At 30.3% G+C, this 19,497-nt stretch overlaps 2 protein-coding genes across 5 annotated transcripts; both read right to left on the reverse strand.

Moving 5' to 3' along the window:
* Positions 1-4,995: 4,995 nt before the first annotated feature.
* LOC123202743 (disease resistance protein RPV1-like) lies at positions 4,996-10,621 on the reverse strand. Of its 4 annotated transcripts, XM_044618837.1 has the most exons (7): positions 10,427-10,621; positions 9,495-10,021; positions 8,030-9,128; positions 7,638-7,910; positions 6,176-7,500; positions 5,690-5,806; positions 5,478-5,562 (listed from the first exon to the last, which is right to left on the reverse strand). In XM_044618837.1, exons 2-6 carry the CDS (start codon positions 9,989-9,991, stop codon positions 5,776-5,778), a joined length of 3,225 nt encoding a protein of 1,074 aa, XP_044474772.1. In that variant the 5' UTR covers positions 9,992-10,021; positions 10,427-10,621; the 3' UTR covers positions 5,478-5,562; positions 5,690-5,775. The 4 variants fall into 4 exon arrangements, with proteins under 4 accessions (XP_044474770.1, XP_044474769.1, XP_044474771.1 ...); XM_044618835.1 differs by lacking the exon at positions 5,690-5,806 and having other exon boundaries at positions 4,996-5,523; positions 10,483-10,621; XM_044618834.1 differs by lacking the exon at positions 5,690-5,806 and having other exon boundaries at positions 4,996-5,523.
* Positions 10,622-16,996: 6,375 nt separating this feature from the next.
* Positions 16,997-18,867, reverse strand: LOC123203742 (lysine histidine transporter-like 5). The gene is made up of 7 exons (XM_044620202.1): positions 18,800-18,867; positions 18,313-18,699; positions 17,766-18,162; positions 17,586-17,691; positions 17,394-17,485; positions 17,245-17,313; positions 16,997-17,095 (listed from the first exon to the last, which is right to left on the reverse strand). The coding sequence occupies exons 1-7, from the start codon at positions 18,850-18,852 to the stop codon at positions 16,997-16,999; spliced, it is 1,203 nt and encodes a 400-aa protein (XP_044476137.1). The 5' UTR covers positions 18,853-18,867.
* Between the last annotated feature and the right edge of the window lie 630 nt (positions 18,868-19,497).

The following is a 19,497-nucleotide window of genomic DNA, read 5'->3' on the forward strand; positions in this document are numbered from 1 at the left end:
TGGTAGATAGGGGAAACAGTGGGGTAGGCTGAGAGACAAGGGAATTAGCACACTAAATGGTGTATTTAGCTATTGTTGACTTGACATTTGATCATGTATGGATTTGAACTTCTTTGATTTAATGTACATTAAAATTAAGAATAATGCTTACTTTTATATATATTTATTATTATTGTTATTTTCCATAAGACACCTTTCGCCTTGCCATTTAAAATAAATGCATGATGTTTTTCATTAATCTTCATTCCCATTATATTTTTACATTAATTAGAACTGGGTGACACGTCCGTTGAGATAATTACCGCTTAAGATATTTTTTCAAAATAAGGTGTTTCATTTACCATTGTAGATTTTATCGTAACCATACAGATTTATTCAAAATATAATAAAGTAGGAAGCTTTGCCTCACAAATGAGGGATCTTTTAGTATCCTAATATTTTGCAAAATGGTTTCATTAAAAAAATTTAGAAATGATTTTAAATCTGAAAACAATCCTATAATTTTTTGAGTAAGACTATATGTATTGATAATGACTACTAATTTAGATAACATAATATTTATATATTATTATATAATTAAGTATTATTTTTGAGAAAGAAAACTTTATTGAAAGTTCTAACAACAGAATTTGCTCACTGTGATACAGAAATATATTGTTGTGGCAGAGCCACAACATGTTGGAGTTCGACTCGAGGCCACTCATTGCAGCACATCTTAGCCTCATCACAACACGATTCCAACAGAGTTGTCTGTGCTGGAAGATTTCAAGTATCATGTGAATCCTAATGTATAGAGAGGCTCTCATGTGGATGGAAAGATGCTTGCAGTATTCTAATGAATTTAGGAAATTGTGTTATAGAAAATCCTTATATTAATTAAACTAAGTTTCCCTAAAGAATAAGTTTTTTCTTGAATGTTAATTCTATTAAAGTTAGTTTTCTCAAAGTAAGTCACAGTCAATTGAAATTGGACCTTTTTTATTTTATAAATCCTTTAGTGCTTATCTTAATCTATTTGAGTATATGTTTTCTAATTGAATTAGGTCAATAGTTAGCCTGTATATAAGGGTTAAAGTCTTTATAATATGCATCTAATTTAGTTGATTCAATAATTTACATTCCTTGCTATATATATATTTTTTTATCTTCTCACACCTTTATCAACATATTAATGTTATTGTGAACTAGATCATAACCCATTCAATCATTGTTTTGTACCTCATCTATCTTCATTAGAATTCATTATAAGTATAAATATTTTTATTGTAATTTACTTTCAAAGTAAAAATTGTCCCACTTAAAATTAGATTAAGCCTCGAAAGAGGTAAATCCATGCGGATTTAGAAATATTACCATTAATATTATAACAATAAAACTTATGCATTTATAAATAATATCAATTTAAAAACTAATAATAATATATTATTATGTAATAAATAATTAACACTAATTATATAACAACGTATTATTAAAAACTTCTTAATTGATCTCATTATAAATATATATAATATAGTTGATATTATAAAATAATTTGGCCCAATATCATTACAAAGTCCAGCGACATAAAGTAAATTTCGTTGTTCAAACCTTTTTCTTGTGTTTCCAATTATTTAGTGAAGAAAATGAAACAATTATTGATGATAATGTCAATGTAACGACATACATTTTTGTCAAATTCATGGTTTGTACACCAAATTATTATGCCTTAAGGGGAAAATAGTTATTATGAATGACCCAAAACAATGTATAAAAAATCTAAAATAGATTCATAAATAAATTACTAGTGTTGCACTTTATAAGAGTATACTTTTTAAATTAAAGGTTTACTCTTCCTATAGTTATTGACCTCTCAATGGATTTGATAAATCATTTTATTGGATCGTATTCATAAATTAAAATTTTTTTAAAATCTCTCAACTTTAATTATATTTATATTGATTAGACAACACAATTTGACCTAAAATCATCTACTATTTTCACTCACTTAAATATTTTAGTATATTTAATTTCATCCCCAATCTACTACTAATAAAATGTACAGTATAATATTTTATCTTATTTACGAATGATTTAAAAAATTACACACAAATATCCTTTGAAATATATCAATAATCTTTGTAACCAACTCTTATCTTTATAATCCAAAAATAAAATAAGATTTTTAAGCAAAGAATAATTGGAATAAGTTTGACTACATGGAAGTACAACTATATAAAATATGTAAAGATTCCAATTAATACTGGTACTTGTCTTTAAAATTTTTTCATTTTGCTTCGAATAAATTGTACTATAATAACATTTCTCTGATAAGTTATATTGATGCTGGATTGTAATAAGTGTTTAAAATTTGGCTGGGCTTTTGGGCTGATTTTGTTATGGGTCTCTTGCTGGATTTTTTGCTGGTGGTGCGGATTTCTTCCTCCTCCTTTCATTTATTATTGTTATTATTTTTTTGGTATTGGGCTCGTTTGTTCATATGTGTTACTCATTGATGAGGGCTGGGTTGTTTCTTTTCATTTGGTGTCTCCTCTTGAATTCAATCTTCGTAAGACATATGATAAACTTTTAAGAGAAGTAGGTTATTTCCCTTTTACTTGGTAAACTAAGGACTTGTCCTATGGTATGTTTCTATTTAGTTGTTGCTATCTTGCTCCTCCCCTTAGGCTCTAGTTTGGTTTTTGTTAATATATACTTAAAAAAAAAAAAAAAAACAGACATTCTTCTAAAAATTATGGTTAATTCAAATTAGTTTTATATCAATTCAAACACAATTCGATTTAATTTTAAGTCCTATCAAATTGATTTAAACTGAATTTTGTATTAGAAAAACTCAACACTAATATAATTTTTTTGTATTATATCATATCAGATTAACAACGAGTTATATTGAAATTTGTCAACTTTATCTCTTGTTTAGTGGAAGGGTGGTTTCATTTCATATTCCGTTTTCAAATTTGCTTGGTATTAAACTCATCTCATAAAGTATCAAATACTTTCAAGCAAGGGTCATGATAAACCTAAGAGTTGACAAATTTTTGCATGACAATTATCTCTAGAATTAGCAATTGTGAATAAGATTCATTAATCTAACATGACAGGACATAGAAAAATAAGATTCCGATTGAGTTTTTTTTACATAAAATTTAATTTGGATAAACTGAACTAAACTAAATCTAATTGGTGTTCGAGTTAACACGAAAATAACTCAAACTAAACTTAACTTATCTCGTATGTTTAGAGAATTGTTAATATAGTAAAATTTGTTAGAGGTAAATTAAATAAATATTGAAAGACAAGTATCACCAATAATTAAAAACTTTATATATTGCATATAGTTGTTTCTTCATATAATTGTAATTGCTTCAATTATTATTTTCTTTAAACTTATATTATTTTTCAATAGTGAGGATAAGATTTAGCTTCTAACATTATTAAAATGTTGTAAAAAGTTTTAGTATATAATTTTTTAAACCATTTGTAAATAAGATTAAGTGTTATGTTGTGTGTTTTGTTAATCCATAGGTTGAGATAATTTAACAAAGAAATTAAAACTTAGAAGAGTGGAAATGGTAGACAATTTTAGGTCAATTCAAAGTTATGTCATATCACTACATACATAGTTTAAGTTAGGTTAGGTTAAAAAAATTTAAGACAATTATAAATTAGGTCAAGTTAGGGTTGAAAGTCTCTAAACTGAAATCCCAAAGAATACAACACAAACATAATCAATAACATGAATTAATAGGTCTAATTAACTTGATACGACATGACGTTACATAAAAAAATTAAGTTAAAATTGAGTGTTTCGACACAAAATATAATTCAGATCGTGTTAGAGTTAACTTAATCTAAATTAGGTTGTGTTTGGTTTGACAAAAAGCCCATCCAAAGTGACTATAATGATTTTTCTTTTTTAATTTTTAAATTGACAACTGAAAAAAAATCTCATTTGGATACAAATATATTTTGTATCATGATAATACAACTATTAACTTATAACGTTTACCTCTTTAAATAAAATAATTACTCCTCTCCAACGACATTTTATTGTATTTATCATTAAAGCATGCTTATCAACTAAAAATAATAAATAATTGATTTTAAACCTAAGTAATCAAATTAATTATTTTAACATTTAATTTCAGCTATAAAACTATTTAAAGGAATAATTTTTATAATTATGATGCAAACAAATGATATTAATAACAAATTCCTTCAATACATTTGTAAATATAATTACAACAAACATAATAATAAAACAAACATTATTGAGTAATTTACAATTATTTGTAAAGAATTTCAATTTCATAAATAATAAATTTATTATATTCAAACCCTTTTTTACCGCTTATAAAATAAATATTTATAATTCCATAAATTTCTCAATTTTTTAAATTTTTGTAAATTTAATATATGTAACAAATTGTGCCATTACAAGTTGAGTTTTGACATAACATGATTTATGACATTGTTTGGGTCAATTAGGTTATGTCATAAATCATGTTATGTAAAATAGAAATAACATGATTTATGACATTATTATATTCAATCTCCCAGTAGTTGCCAGATTATGGGGGTGTTTAAGAAATTAAACCATACAAAAAAAAAAGATTATGTAAAATAGAAATAGAAATTTAAAAAAAAAAAAAAACAAAGGAAAAAAGGGGAGACTTCACTTGAAAAAAGGAGAATTCTCATTAAAAATGTTTATGTTGACAATTTGTGTGCTAATAAAAATATTTATTGCTCACAAAAACCTTAAATTATAACTTTTTACTAATTTATTTCCACAGAAACCAAAGAGTCAAAATAAACAAAAGCTATAAAAAGTAAGCAAAACTCAATTAGAACAAATTTATTGTTCTGTTTTTTATAGTAATTTTTTTTTTAAAGTTATAAATTGGGATTTTCTTTATTATTTAAGTTTGAACATTAATCAAGTGTTTAAGTAAAATCTTCAAAAAGAAGTATAATATCAGAAAGAGAACGAGAGAATCAGGAGTAGAACGAGACTCTTAGTATTAGTTTTCTCAACAAAGAACGATCTCTGGGAATCAACGTAGATGTATACGATTGCTACATATTCAAGAGAAATCGCTACCGCTACACATTTACAATTGGCACAAGACACATACCTAATACATGTTTTTCTAATCTCCAAAACTTGCTCTTTTAACTAAGTCAACAGTAGCTAATTAGGCCCAGAAGTATCTGTCTGATTCAGCAATGACTTTGTAACAGCTTACTTGACTGTAGTCATACTTTGCTTGGCCTGGCTTCAACACTTTTCTCTTGATGCTCAACAGTATATATGTAATAAAAATTATGAAAAGAGAAAGGCAACAGTACCAACTCAGAAACTCGAACAAAGATGAAGAGAGGCTGAATTCAAGGATCATGCAAAAGAAATTTAAGTATGATTTGAATAAGACCTTTATCAACAAGGTAATGTTCACCGGATTTCCTTCATTATTGATTTGAGAGCATCTGAATTGTTCCCTTCTATCTTCATAAGCCAAAGAGCCGTAAATTCAGAATTATTTAAACAACATAAAACAGCCCCTGAATCATGTATATTCAACCAAATAAATATAACCTTTCGAGTTTAAAAGATAACCAAAATTTGTAACTAATTTCTGGAATTCTTCTCACTAACAAATTACGACAAATTACGACATTTGGTACTTACATACAGATGATTGAAATTGACAAACTGGCAACCTTTGCCAATTTCCATCTTCTTCTAACAGCAGCTAACACCGTTGAGAAACAGCATTAATGGTTTCTAAAACATAATTTCTTCAGCCTGAAAATGCAAGAGACAAGCACACAAAACACTTCTTCAAACGTTATGCAGTCTTCTCAGTTTAATCTTCTGCTTATTGAACTCTGCGAATAACAGATTTCACAAACAATATGTGTGTGTGTGTGTGTGTGTGGATCTTCCATGGTTTTTAACATGTGGACTAAATGTGAACTGCTTAACATTTATTATTTTATTTTACATTTTGTGAAGGCGGTAAAACTTCATGATGTATACATTATGTTCGTTTTCAAATCAAAGTCTGATCTTAATTACAAGATAATGTAGCATTATCAAAAAGCATTATAGCACTCCAAAGGATACCCAAGAGAAATTAAGGTAAGAGCAAAACAAGAGAACTTATATGACTACCTGCTAGTTCCATAGCCACGTAGATGATTAAGAGAATTTGAAAAGTCCACTAGTTTCAGTCCATCATTGTCAGCAAGATTTTGTGTACTACAGCATTGGTCTAACCCTTCAGCTTCTTGTTCATATATTGGATGGACTGCACGCCTCTTCACAGTCATTGTTTGATACTCTGACCTGTCAAATTCAATCTGATACCATGGCTTTACATTGTTTTCATTGGATATGTTTAAATTAAGAAAGGGAGAAACAGGGCAAGAGAAAAAGACCTTCAGCATGGGAAATGCCATAATGCTGCAGCCACGCATGTTCAAGCAGTTACTACATAAGATCAATGTTAGTGATTTGCATGATTTTAAGGAAATTGATAACTTTTCAAGTGAAGTACAATCAGCAATTGAAATAACAAGTAACTTGGGTGGAAGTTCTGGCAATGATTGAAGCCTCTTGCAATTCTCCAAAGTAAGTTCTTCAAGCTTAGAAAGATGAAAGATGCTTGCTGGTAGTGAAACAAAATTGTTATTTCCAAGATGTAGCTCCTCCAATGAAACTAAGCTATCAATTTCACCAGGAATTGCTTCTAGATTACAGTCACTGAGATCTAATTTTCTCAAAGAAGATAAACCTGATAAAGGAGGCAACTTCAAAGCCATTGGATTTGAGCTTCTCCCCGGCATCAAACGGAATGAAAAGGGCAAATAACATGAGTTTAATGATGGTCCTTTGCAGCCACGAAAAGATAGTTCCTTCAGATTCTTCAAGAAAAAAATGGAAGACTCTGGTTGCCTTATAGCTGTTCCACTTACATCAAGAATCTCTAGTAATTCTACTTGCCCTAAATTTTCTGGCATATTTTTAAGTTTTGAGCAACCATAAAGATTTAGAGTTTTGAGAGATTCCAAACTGCTTATATCAGTTGGAAGACTCAAAAGATTCTTACAGTCCTTCATACTCAACAAAACAATTCCTTTTAGAAGTTCAACTTGGAACGGTAGTTCTTTAATTGGAGTTTTGTCTAAGAAAAGCTCTTCTAGACATTCCATACTTCGCACAAATTTTGGAAATTTCTTCAGTTTGTTGCAACCAGTAAGTACAAGTGTTTTCAAAGATTCCATGTCCACCTCTCTTGGAAGAGCAGTAAGACTTGTACAATCTTTGAGATTCAACAAAATAAGCTTTCGGTGTACTAGCAAAGATTGGTGAATCTCACACAAACTTGTACATCCTTCAAGAATCAACTCCTCAAGATTTGGGACCTCTGAGAAGTCAATTGTTCTGATCAAGTTCTTGGAGTGACTGAGATCAATGACTTTCAACTTGGTTAGGGGCTGTTGAAAATTAAAAAAAACAACAAAAAGATTTAATTCACAAATTTTTAATAGGATGAATGTAAAACCTTTTCAATGAAGATGCAATTAAAAAAAAAAAAAAAATACAAATATGCATACAACTGAATGAATCTTACTTTGGTTTCTTTCCATAGTCGCACAATGTGACTATACTGCAGTTTAAGCTCAACAATTTTGTCCAATTGCAAACTTGATGGCAAATGTTTCAAAGGGTATCCATGCCATTCAAGTAAGCTTAGGTTGTTAGAAAGGTATTCAAGGCCTTCAGGAAGATGCACGTTACAGATTTTTAGCAATCTTAGCTTGGTCATTTTTGAAAAGACTTTCCCACTTAAGGAAAAGTACCCCACCACTTTTTCAAGCATCATGCCTTCAATCAATTCTGTACCCTAAAAGATAAAAGTCAAGGGGTAAGTGAAAAAGAAAATTTATTTGAAAAGATAGAACTTTAATTAGTTAAAGAATTAGATTAATTTTGAGAAACATTTTTTCCGGTTGAATCACTTACTTTGTTTCTTGTCAACACATCATGGACATCTGCTTCTTTCCATAACCTACTACATTCTCCAGGGTTTTCAGGCGATTCTCTCATAACAATCCGTTGACCCATTTCTTGTAATAAGTCATGCATCCACAGTACATCGTTTTTTAAAATAGTTACGAGAGACTTATCAACAAGAACAGCTATTCCAATGGTTGAACTGAAACCACAACTGTCTAAAATTCGTGTTACATAATCTTTATTTTTCCCTTTAAAGAAACATGCAACATCTAAAAATATTTTCTTCTCAGTTTCTTTTAGTCCATCAAAACTCATTTGAAGACTATCAAGAATCCTGTTTTCATAGTCTTTGCCCAGTCTTTCTAAAGCACTGTTCCATTGATCTATACTTCTGCCAAATAGAAAAGAACCCAAAACTTCAAGAGCTAGTGGAAGACCGCAAGCATACTTTACAAAATGCTTAGACAGCTCCACATGTTCATTTGGAGGATAGTAGTTTTTGAAGGCTTTCAAACTAAAGAGTAGAAGAGCTTCATCATTATTTAGTTCCTCTGACTCGTACACAATGTCCACACCATGTGCCATCAACAAATGCTTATCTCTTGTTGTTATTATGATCCTACTACCGGAGCCAAACCAATCATGTTTGCCGGCTAGTTCATTCAGTTGCTTTATATCATCAACATCATCTATGACAATGAGAACCCTTCTATGCTGTAGTCTACTTCTTATCGTTCTAATTCCTTCATAAACATCCCATATGTTAATATATGATTCTTTCAAAATTTGAGAAAGAAGTTGCATTTGCAAATTATATATACCACTTTTTTGAGAAATCTCTCTAACATTGGCAAGAAAACTTCGACCTTCAAATTCATGAGATATCAAATCATAAACAGCTCTTGCAATTGTAGTCTTTCCTATACCTCCCATTCCATAGATTCCTATCATGCGAACATCATCAGTTTTTGTACTCATAAGCATCATTCTCAATTTCTCCATACGTGAATCTATTCCGACTAGACCTTCAAGAGTGCTTAAGTTATTATGACCTAATCTTTTTGATATCTCCCTGATAATATCTTGAATAAATTCTGATTCAGGCCTGCAAATTAAAAAAGAACATAAAAGAATTTTCTACTATTACCAGTCACAGAGATACAAATGAGTAGTTAACAACATATATATGCTACATTCATATTTTGGATTGTATTGATATACACTAGACCTTGTCTATTCTCAATATTTTGTGGTTTGAAATTTCTTTGCATCCATAAATGTAGCAAGCTAAAATACATTTTATGATTAGTTAGCGAGTGCTACTAAATGAATCTTAACGGCTTTTCTAAAAGGAAATACACAGAATGAAAAACATAAACAATTAAAGGGAAGTCATTTTTCTCATACACACATTACACACATGGTCAATCTCTTGGAGAACAAAATCAAGAGATACAAGGATAAATGTTACCTATCCTTTAAATCCCATCCAGAGAGATTGGCCACCTCTGTTAAAGCAGTCCTCCACTTTTTCACCTTTTCTGTGTTCTCCTTGAATGCTTCCTCATGCTTTGAAAAGGCTTCTTGAAATTTTCCTTTCTGTTTCCTCACATCAGATGGATCAACATCATAGAAAACCGGAAAAACCATTCGTTTCATTGTTTTCATGCATTGAACAATTTTTAAAAGTTCATCCAAGCACCAGGTCGAAGAAGCATAATTTCTTGAGAAAATAATAATTGATGATCTTGATTCTTCGATTGCTTTAGATAGCTCCGGAGAAATGAATTTTCCCTTCTCAAGTTCTTTGTCATCCTTAAATACATTAATTCCATTTTTTCTGAAAGTAGCATATAGATGATCAGTGAAGTTGTTACGAGTGTCTTCACCTCTAAAGCTTAGAAAGACATCATATTTCCACTCATAGAATGAAGAACACATATGCGAAGAGGATTTTTGGATGCCCATGGAATATATTACCACTGATGTACCAATATCCTGAAAAAGTGGGAAAGTTAAGATATCATCTATATCAATCACATTTTATCTAGCTAACCACATGTTTTGTAAATTTGCATTCCATTCTAATTACAAGTTCTAAAATCCAAAAATCTCAGTCTGAGAATACATATTCATATAAAATTAAGCATCAAAGACGCATTGAGTAAAGGACACTGGAACTTACTGATTACAGAGAATTAAGAGAGACAGAAGGAGGGTAAAAGTCAACGATATTTTCGATCCATCCTAAAACGCTTGCCCAACACTAATTAAGATGAATAAAGACAAGATATAGTTTCATTTATTAAAAACAAAAGAGAATTACAGAACTTTTTATCAATGAAACAATGAATAACTAATCATCAACAATAAATTATGACGAAAACTGGAGCACAACCATACCTGTATCTACTTGAATTTAGCTCCTTTTCACATTGAGAGAAGTTTATTATTTTTACCTTAAGTCCGCGTCTGAGTGATGTTCTGGTTCTATCTGAATTTCATGAGGACGGATTTTGCGGTAGAAAGTGAACAGCTTTAGGTATTTCTCCTACTTGGTGGTGCTCCGATCGATTGCTAATAAAGTCAACAAATTCTAATAATTTTTGATTGAGTAATTTCCTTTCCCACCAGCCCTTGTTTGAATTTAAAAAAAGGCCAAACACTTGTTCCCACCCAAGGTTTTATTAACTAACAAGTCCTACCCTTTAAATTTAAAAAAAACCAATGTTTTTCCCATCGGTTAAATTTTTTAACAAACTATGTTAAAATTGCTGAAAATACAAAAAAATTCTCAAATTAAATCACACATTGTCCCTAAAATTGATTAATTAATTAAATTATACCCTAATTTATATTAATTTAATTAAAAATAATTAAAATTCTACTAATACAAATATGGGTAGAGATATAAATGATGTATAATATAATGTTTGAGGGCAACATATTATTTTTAAAAATATCAGGGGTGTTAATAAAAATTTTAAGGGAGTTTTTTAATTTAAAAAAGTTTAGGATTTTTTTAATTTTTAAAATTTTAATATATTCACCAATAGTTTAAAAAACGATACTTATACCCCTAAAAATGCAACAAATTAGGGTTATAAATACAATATTACAAACAACCTGGTCTATAGTTGTATTTTAAAAATATATGGATGAATATAATAACTTTTTAAACAAGATAGGGAATACTTCCTTTACCCCTAGTAAGTTTTTAAAAAATACATTCACACCCAACAATATACACTATTATAGCATTTGAATTAAATGACATAAATACCCTTTAACTGGTAAAACTAAAGGTTGACTTTGATAGATAGGTAAGAAATTTGTTTTTTTAAACTTGAAAAATAAAAAATGTCATTTCATCAAACGTCGTTAGGAAATAGTAATTTAACCTAATAAACTATGGTTATAACAACTAATTGACTATTTTATCATCCAAAATTTTAAAAATATTAAAAAATACTCCTTTAATATCCGATTTTAACATTTAAATGATATCAATTTAAACTTTTTATAGGTTTGAAAATCTCTTATTTAATCTTTATAATTTAATTTTGAAAGTATTAACTATGACAACCATCATTCATTCAAACCTTCAAACCTAAAACTACCAAAGCCCATAACCATCCACAAAGACAACAAAAAGAGGATGAAAAAGGAAAAATATTATCTCACTCATTTCACAGTTAAGTATCTTATTTGCATCTGATGCTTTTTTTAAAGTAATACTATGTGTACTTATTTTAGATACACATTTATAAATGTGATTATATGATTGGATGTTACTTTATCTTTAATTCAAAATTACTCAATCATGTGATGATACATATAAGTGTATACATATTTGTATATCTAAAGTGGGTATTATAATATTCGTAGGTATACTTAAGGTTATTTTGGTCTTTTTAGTATTAACCTGTGTGAGATTGTGTTTGAGAAGCTATTATGTGATTTGTGGCATGCACAATTGCGTATGAGAGGTTACATGCCTATGTATGATGTGTTAGAAAGGATAAAATGGTCTTTTCATACATCATATAATTTGGCCAAATTTGACCAGGGTATACACCCGTGTGAGTAAGGTAGATGATCATGTCTAGTTAGCAAATTTTGAATTATGAAATAAGGATATATTTCATGGGAAAAATGTGACATGGTTTTAATATTTCAGAAGTGGCATACATGTAGTACTCATCTTCTTTCTAAAACCTTTCAGCTAACAGGAAAGAAGGAAAAATTAGAGAGTGCTAGAGTCATGTCTTACCAGGAGAGAAGCTTTGAGAGTCATTCAGGCCACGAGAAGACTAGTATCATCACATTATCAAGATAAGTAGGGTGGTTTTAGGTGAGTTTTTATGTATTGGATTCCTTATGAACTTTTGAATTGAATGTGTCTGATGCTTTATTTCTTAGGAGAGTCATATGTATGTGTTGATAATTGATGTTGGGATTTATTAAATTTACTTAATTATTGCTCAATTGATAGGTTAGAATTGTTTGATCTTGATTATTGGCTGATTCTCTTTATGTAAAGGTTGTTTTAATGGATGTTGATGGTTTGTTAGGGTTGATAGAAGGTTGGGATTTTGCCTATATTTGTATGTGATGAAATATGCTTTTGAAAGGTGGTGTAGTATGGGATATGAATATGGAATATGACTTGTGCTTTGTTAGTGATGTTAAGTTATCAATTTATAGGGATAGGATGGAATAGGATCGTATGTTAAGGTGCTAGCTATGAAATATACTTCTTTGGAAGTATTATGATTATTTGTTGAGACCTGAAAAATGCAGGAAAATTAGAGTCGAAATTCTGAAATTTCAGTAACACATGTTTGGGTGTATTCGGAGAAGATTTAACCATGTAACGCGAATGCACAAGAGTGTAGAATTGAGAATGGATACATGCCCATGTGGTATAAGACACACAACCGTGTGCCTTGCACCGAAGATGCACGCCCATGTGCCTAGGGTGCATACTGTGTGAATTGGGTAACATATGTCCATGTATAAAGAATACACAACCATGTATATTTAAGGAATTTGAAAATGAAAACACTAGAATTGATGAAAAATCTATAAAGTTTTGCTATGAGTAAATGGTTTAGAGAAATGACATATTTACCCCCTATAAGGGATGTTTATGAAAGAAGGTCAACGATAAGACTCTAATAAGAGTTAGTGGTAATGGAAATCAATAAATATGCACCCGACTATATAAATGATGACACATACCTCAATCGAATAAGATCGTTTCCAAATAAAAAACTTGAATACAATGTATAATAATGTTATAAGCCACCAAACTATGTGTAAAGTGGTAGGGAAAGCAACGAGCTAATAAATCTATGTGATTTCGCACCAACGATGGCCGTCGTAACATTTAAGATGCATGTGTGAAACAGAAGAGGTCCAAGGACTCATCGTACAAGTAATATTTTCCCAACAGTCCAAGTCCAACTAGCATGTGTATGAATTACACATAAAAATGACATTCAAGATGTCATAAGTTTCACATGATAGTTGGCACATCAATGTACATTGTAAGGGTTTGTCATTCGGAGCTCTCATCCTCTTTCATTTTGAATAACTCATATGAATGTGTAAGCATACTAATTTTAGTTTCTTTGACATGTGAAGTTCCCTTATTTGACACTATCAATAATTCCCAAAATTCTTTAGCCAAGGTACAAACTTGTACCTTGTTAAAGTTATAGTCATTTAATGCATAATATAATATATAATATAATACATCCATAACTTTAGTATTACTAGCAATATTTTTCTTATCTTAAGGGATCATTTCTTCTCTAGTTTTAGGTACTTGTATTTCATCTACTTCCTTTATAGGAACAAAAGGTCCATCTTGTACTACATCTCACAATTCATAATCACTTTGAAGAAAAATCAATATACGATTTTTCCAATGGGTATATCTGGTATCACCAAACAATGGCAGTCTATTGAGAGTAAACCTTTTACTAGCAGTATGAGATTTTCCTAGGTTCATGACTATTGCTCTAAACGGTTGAGTTTACGAAAATGAGCAACGTTGCTCTAATACCAATTGAAGGATTGAATGGTCTTAAGAAAGGGGTGAATTAGGTAATCCAAAACAATTTTTACTAAATCAAATAATTAAACCAATTTATTTAATTTAATAAATTTGACTATTTTAATGCAATTTATGAGAATGACAAGAAATATTTTGAATAATTAACACAATCAAAATAACATAACACAAAATATAAGTTTGAGAGATGAGAAAATCAAACACGAGATATATAGTAGTTCGACACAATCCAATCTATGTCCACTCCTTTAAGCTATCTCTCTTGAAATATTCCATTAATCCTTGGTTGACAAAATCCCCACCAAGCTTTTTTTCATAGCAAAATTAGCTTTCAAAATGCTATTAACCTTTATAAGTACTAAAACTCAATTTCTCTCACTAAAAAATTTATAGTCTCTTCAAGAGTGAACCTCACTCTTTTATATTGTGAATTTTTATATGAATTCGAAATATAATCTCTCTCAAAGAGTGTATATGAAAATTTAAGCTTAGTATAATCTAATGCAAATGAAATTAAAAATGTGTAAGCAAAAGTTTTTGAATAGAGAAGAGAATTTGTGAGTAAATAGTTCAAAATTAATTTGCTCTCAAATATATGAAAGTTCTTAATGGCAAAAAGTCTATCACAAGTGAATTTGATTAAGTTTATACAAGAGAAAATGAGGAAAGTTATTATTATGCAAAAAAATTAGTTGTTTTAATTTTTCGAAAAACACAAAATTTGGTCAACTAAATGTAATTCAGTTAACCAAATGTGACGTAGCACTAGTCGTTAGAAAATTGATAAAACAATTTGGTTGACCGAAAGAAATTCGATCAACTGAATTTCTAAAAGCCAAAATACATGGCTTTTGAATAATTTGAAAGTTGCCATCGAAGAATTCAACTAGTCAAATTTGGTCAATCAACTTTTATTACATGTTATCCCCTGAATTTTTGAAAACTTGATTTGCCCCTTGAATCTTTGAAAAGTAACAATTTTGAAAATTTTTTCAAAATCAATTTTGAGATATGAAAATGTTTCACAAAATTTCATTATTTTAAATGAGTTAATAAACCTTGATAAAAATTTGCTTAACCCAATAAATTTGAAAAAATAATATTTTAACCCAAAATGTGAAAGATATGAGAATTTAAGTGAGTTTTTACATGCAAATAAATATTCTAATTAAAACAAATGCTTCAAGATTACAAACATATTTATCTAAACTTAAATTTTTTTTTAAATCTTCACGAATTATTCACTTAAGTCTTGTCCTTCATTTTCATTTTGATACTCCTTCAAGTGCATTAAGTAAATTCTTGTAATTTAAACTTATATTCAAGTAAAGTCATTAGTCAATATATCTAAGAATATATTAGTTTGTTATCATCAAAATAAGAGAATAATGACTCTTTAAATCAACAAATTTGACCAATACTCTGACAAAAACACATACACCAACCTACCCCCTTAAGTTGGACCTCCTCTATTTTGAACCCTCTGTTGATCTATCCTTCTGTTTTGAACCCTTTGTTGATCTATCCTTCTGTAGGCTTCTCTCGATATTGATATTGTAGTTGTTACCCTTGCTATTGCTCATGCTCTGTGTTTGGGGATTTGCTTTTCCTGTAGAACTTTCTTTCCTAAATATTGACACTATTGTTGCCTGCCTTTGAATATCAACAAGATTCCTAAAGAAAATTTCGAACACTATTATACACTACTGTTGCCTGCCTTCTGAATATCAATCAAGATTCCTAGAGAAAATTTCCTAAATATTGACACTGTTGTTTCCTACCTTTGTGAACATAATCAAGTTCAGGATCATGAACTCAAATATACATTTTCTTGCCTTCCTCTCTTTCTTTTCTTTTCTTATCCTTTTTTTCTTTTTTTTTTCTCTTTCTCTTTCTCTTTTTTCTTGTTTTTAACCATTATTATACATTTTCTTTCTCTCTCTTTTTTTTCTTTTTCCTTTACAGTAACCTGAAAATTCAAGTAGATACCTCAAAGAAAACAACATATCAAGCTAACTTTACCAAACTAACAAATCAAATTAACATTATCAAAATAGCACGGAACATTAGCAAGACTAAATACTTTAAAAAAAAAAGGCTGCTTCAGAAAACTTTCCTTGCTTATTGAGATCTTTTTTGCAAGAAGGTGATCTGTTCCTCTGTGTTTACATGTCTTGACTTCTTCTTACCCTTGAGTGAACTTTAGTGCCTATTCTTACACTCTCTTTTGGTCAGATTCATCACTACATAATTTTTTCACACATCCTAAGATCTAATTTATCCCTTTCTTATTCAACTTCATATGTCACTAACGATTAATGTTTCAAAATATTTAAGAGAACGATTAATGTTTCAGAAAAAAAGGTACACATCCTATGGATGTACTTATGATTGATACGATGTTGGGAATAGTTTGAATTTCAAAAAACCCTTCAATCTTGAATTATTTGTAAAAAATATTCTTGAGTAGAAACATTCTTGCTGTTTGGACTAAATCCCCCAAAACCGGATGCTACTGTAATAGCCAGTTAAATTACTTAACAATTGGCCATTTATTGTTTAAAGTTAAAAATTATGCTTACCGAACTTTGCCAAAAAGAGATTATTCATGCGTGCATCTAAGAATTTTATCTTTCAGACGTAGAAGAGATAAAATTTTGTGAATTCTTATTAAATGAAAAGAGTTAACTCTAGTCAGATTACACTTGAGAAGTTTCGTATAGCAAAAATATTAAAAAAAAAATTTAGGTATTGTAGCCAAAATTTTAGCAATATAATAGTTAATTAGGCTGTGCCATATATATAAAAGCCATGCTTAACTTATACATTACCCTCTAACATCACCTCTTTGTAAAATAAAATTTTATCTATCTAAAAGGAAAATATATATCTTATGAGAACATTTTGTAGGATTTTGATGATAGGATAATTTGTCTCATTCCTCCAACTGGTGCAAGAATAGCTATTGAAACACCAACAATGATAGAAATCTGCAATCAATCAAACACATAAGAGAGAGAGAAAACATATGCATTTGTCAAGTATATAAATAAAAACATTATTTTGTAGAAATAAACCATATATGATGAAATAACATATAAATGGACATTGCTATGTTATGAAATATAAATGAAGTTACCCAGGATGCAATCCAGTGAAAGCTCCATCTCTTGGGTTTCATAATAACAAGCCACATGATGCAAGGAAGCTGCATCCAATATTTTATTATTTAATTGGCTTACAGAAACAAAATAATAAAGCTGAAATCACATTCATTTTACAACTTACGAAATATGATGTTGATGAAAATACAAGTCCCCCGAAGAACCCTAGCAATCCTCCAAAAAAGGGAAGGCAGATTCCAACAATTGCTGTAAAAACTGCACATAATTACAAAATAAATTAATATAATCCATTATTAGTAGAAAAATAAATTTATAAAAGAGTGGGTAAGCTTTCTGCAAAAATACTACTTCCTACCAACATATGTACTACGAGCAATGATGCGAAGAGTTAACCCGGGAGTACAATGTAAGTGTTTTACCAGATATGATTCAATTAAGTCGAAAACCGGCATGGCGAAGACCTAACAGAAGCCATGAAAACATTGCATACGTTAGCATCAGAAAGACAAAACGATGAATTTGAAATAGATTTTACCTGGTAACTTCCTACAACATGAATGAACACCATGAAATTAGAAAGGGCAATGAGCCAAGCAGGTTTTCTGAGAGAAATGAGAACATCATCCTCTACATATTCACCGAAGGCCCAGTAGCCGGCAATGGCGACGGAAACATAACACCAGGCAACAATAGCATAGGCAACAAGAACACCCAACCACATGGGTTTCTTTGAAGGTTTTTCAGGAGTTGATGGAATGGTGGCTTGAATTTCCAACACAACACTGTGTCCTGCAAATGCAAATGCTATTGTTCCAAGTCCATTCAGAGCGTCGAAAAATTGCCCAACTTCTGTGTGAGATCGAACTCCATGTCTTGGAGGTCGGTGCTCCATTCCCTTGATTATTGATGCCACAAGGGCCACTGTTGAGTAGCTGCAAGAGGGGAAAAGTGGAATTACGAAAATTCTCAATTGCAGACTTCTGTAATTTCTTCAAGAATTACGATTCTCTCTTCATCTCAGCTTTTATGAACTACATATAAATCTGAATTGTCATTTATAAATACTAATAAATTTAACGTACGTAGCAGACATGACAGCAGCAAAGAGGGAGACTCCTTTGAGAGAATTGAAATTAGGACATTGTGAGAGGACAAGATGAAGAGCAAGGAAGATGAGGATGAAATATGTTAATCTAGTGCCCTCAAATACAACGGGATCCATTAGCTCAAAAACTTTTTGGAGTGATTTTCCTCCAGTGACCATGTAAACAATATCTGATGCCACCTGAACCAGCATTTGCTGAGGCATCACAATCCAATAGCCCAAGTTTGGCCCAAAAGCATGCTCTCCCAACTCTGAATATCGATCAAATCGCTTTCCAGGCACTATTTCATGCATTTCAACCATTTGCCACAATGAATATAAAGTAATCAACCATGATGCAACTATTGTAAGCACCCCAGGAATCCTGAACAGTTATAAAGAGGGATCAGTTAGAATCCAACTAAGGTGTCATCAAATAGATCGAATTCCTTGAACAATATGAATAGATTTAGATAAAATAATACCATCCAAGTTGCGAAAGTGCAAAGGGTAAGCCGAGTACCCCAGCACCCACCATAGCAGTTACATTGTGAAAAGCTGAATACCACCACTTAGCTTTCCTGGAAGCAGTAATGGGTAGCCAGCTATTTAAATCATTCTCAGGATCACGTACAGCGTCTGCTCTCTCGTTATTTGCCTGAAAATCATTTGTAGAACAGATATAGTTAAGAATGATATAATCTACACAATCCATTATATATGTTTAAAACCTTTTCAAAAATTCGAGAATTGACTTATAACAAGGTCTAAATATTCAGTGTTGGATACTGAATATTATTATACTGTAGTGTATACTAATAGTAATCGAAATGAAGATACAATTTCCAAACAAGAATGGAAACAATAGAAACCATTCATATTTATAACTTTTGGCTGAATCTGAAAACAAATCAGAGCAGTTCATGAATCTTCTATCCCTACAGGAAATTTCCTTTCCCGTTATCTCAAGCTAAATTGTCAGTTGGAAAAAGTGTTTGTGATTACGGCAAATTAAATATATATTTTAGAACCCTTCTGATTGATTACAAAAAGGAAAAAATATGAAAATGAAAACACACCATGAAGCTTCTGGCAGTGGAGAAATTTCCTTCTCTTAACCGTAATGGTAGAATGAAACTGGAAAAAAAAAAAAAAGAAGTACCTGAAAGTTGAATTTATAAAG

The sequence above is a fragment of the Mangifera indica genome, chromosome 19, assembly GCF_011075055.1.
Source record: "Mangifera indica cultivar Alphonso chromosome 19, CATAS_Mindica_2.1, whole genome shotgun sequence".
Classification (NCBI taxonomy): Eukaryota; Viridiplantae; Streptophyta; class Magnoliopsida; order Sapindales; family Anacardiaceae; genus Mangifera; species Mangifera indica.

Coding starts and splice junctions, on each gene's coding strand:
- LOC123202743 (XM_044618835.1), bottom strand. CDS start 9,991: ATGGGCATCCAAAAATCCTCTTCGCATATGTGTTCTTCATTCTATGAG. Junction 7,911..8,029: donor ATGTGTTGACAAGAAACAAA/GTAAGTGATTCA, acceptor TTTATCTTTTAG/GGTACAGAATTGATTGAAGG. Junction 5,524..6,175: donor CGTGGCTATGGAACTAGCAG/GTAGTCATATAA, acceptor CTGAATTTACGG/CTCTTTGGCTTATGAAGATA.
- LOC123203742 (XM_044620202.1), bottom strand. CDS start 18,852: ATGGTGGGTGCTGGGGTACTCGGCTTACCCTTTGCACTTTCGCAACTT. Junction 18,163..18,312: donor GCTGCTGTCATGTCTGCTAC/GTACGTTAAATT, acceptor CCCCTCTTGCAG/CTACTCAACAGTGGCCCTTG. Junction 17,692..17,765: donor ATGTTGTAGGAAGTTACCAG/GTAAAATCTATT, acceptor GGCTTCTGTTAG/GTCTTCGCCATGCCGGTTTT.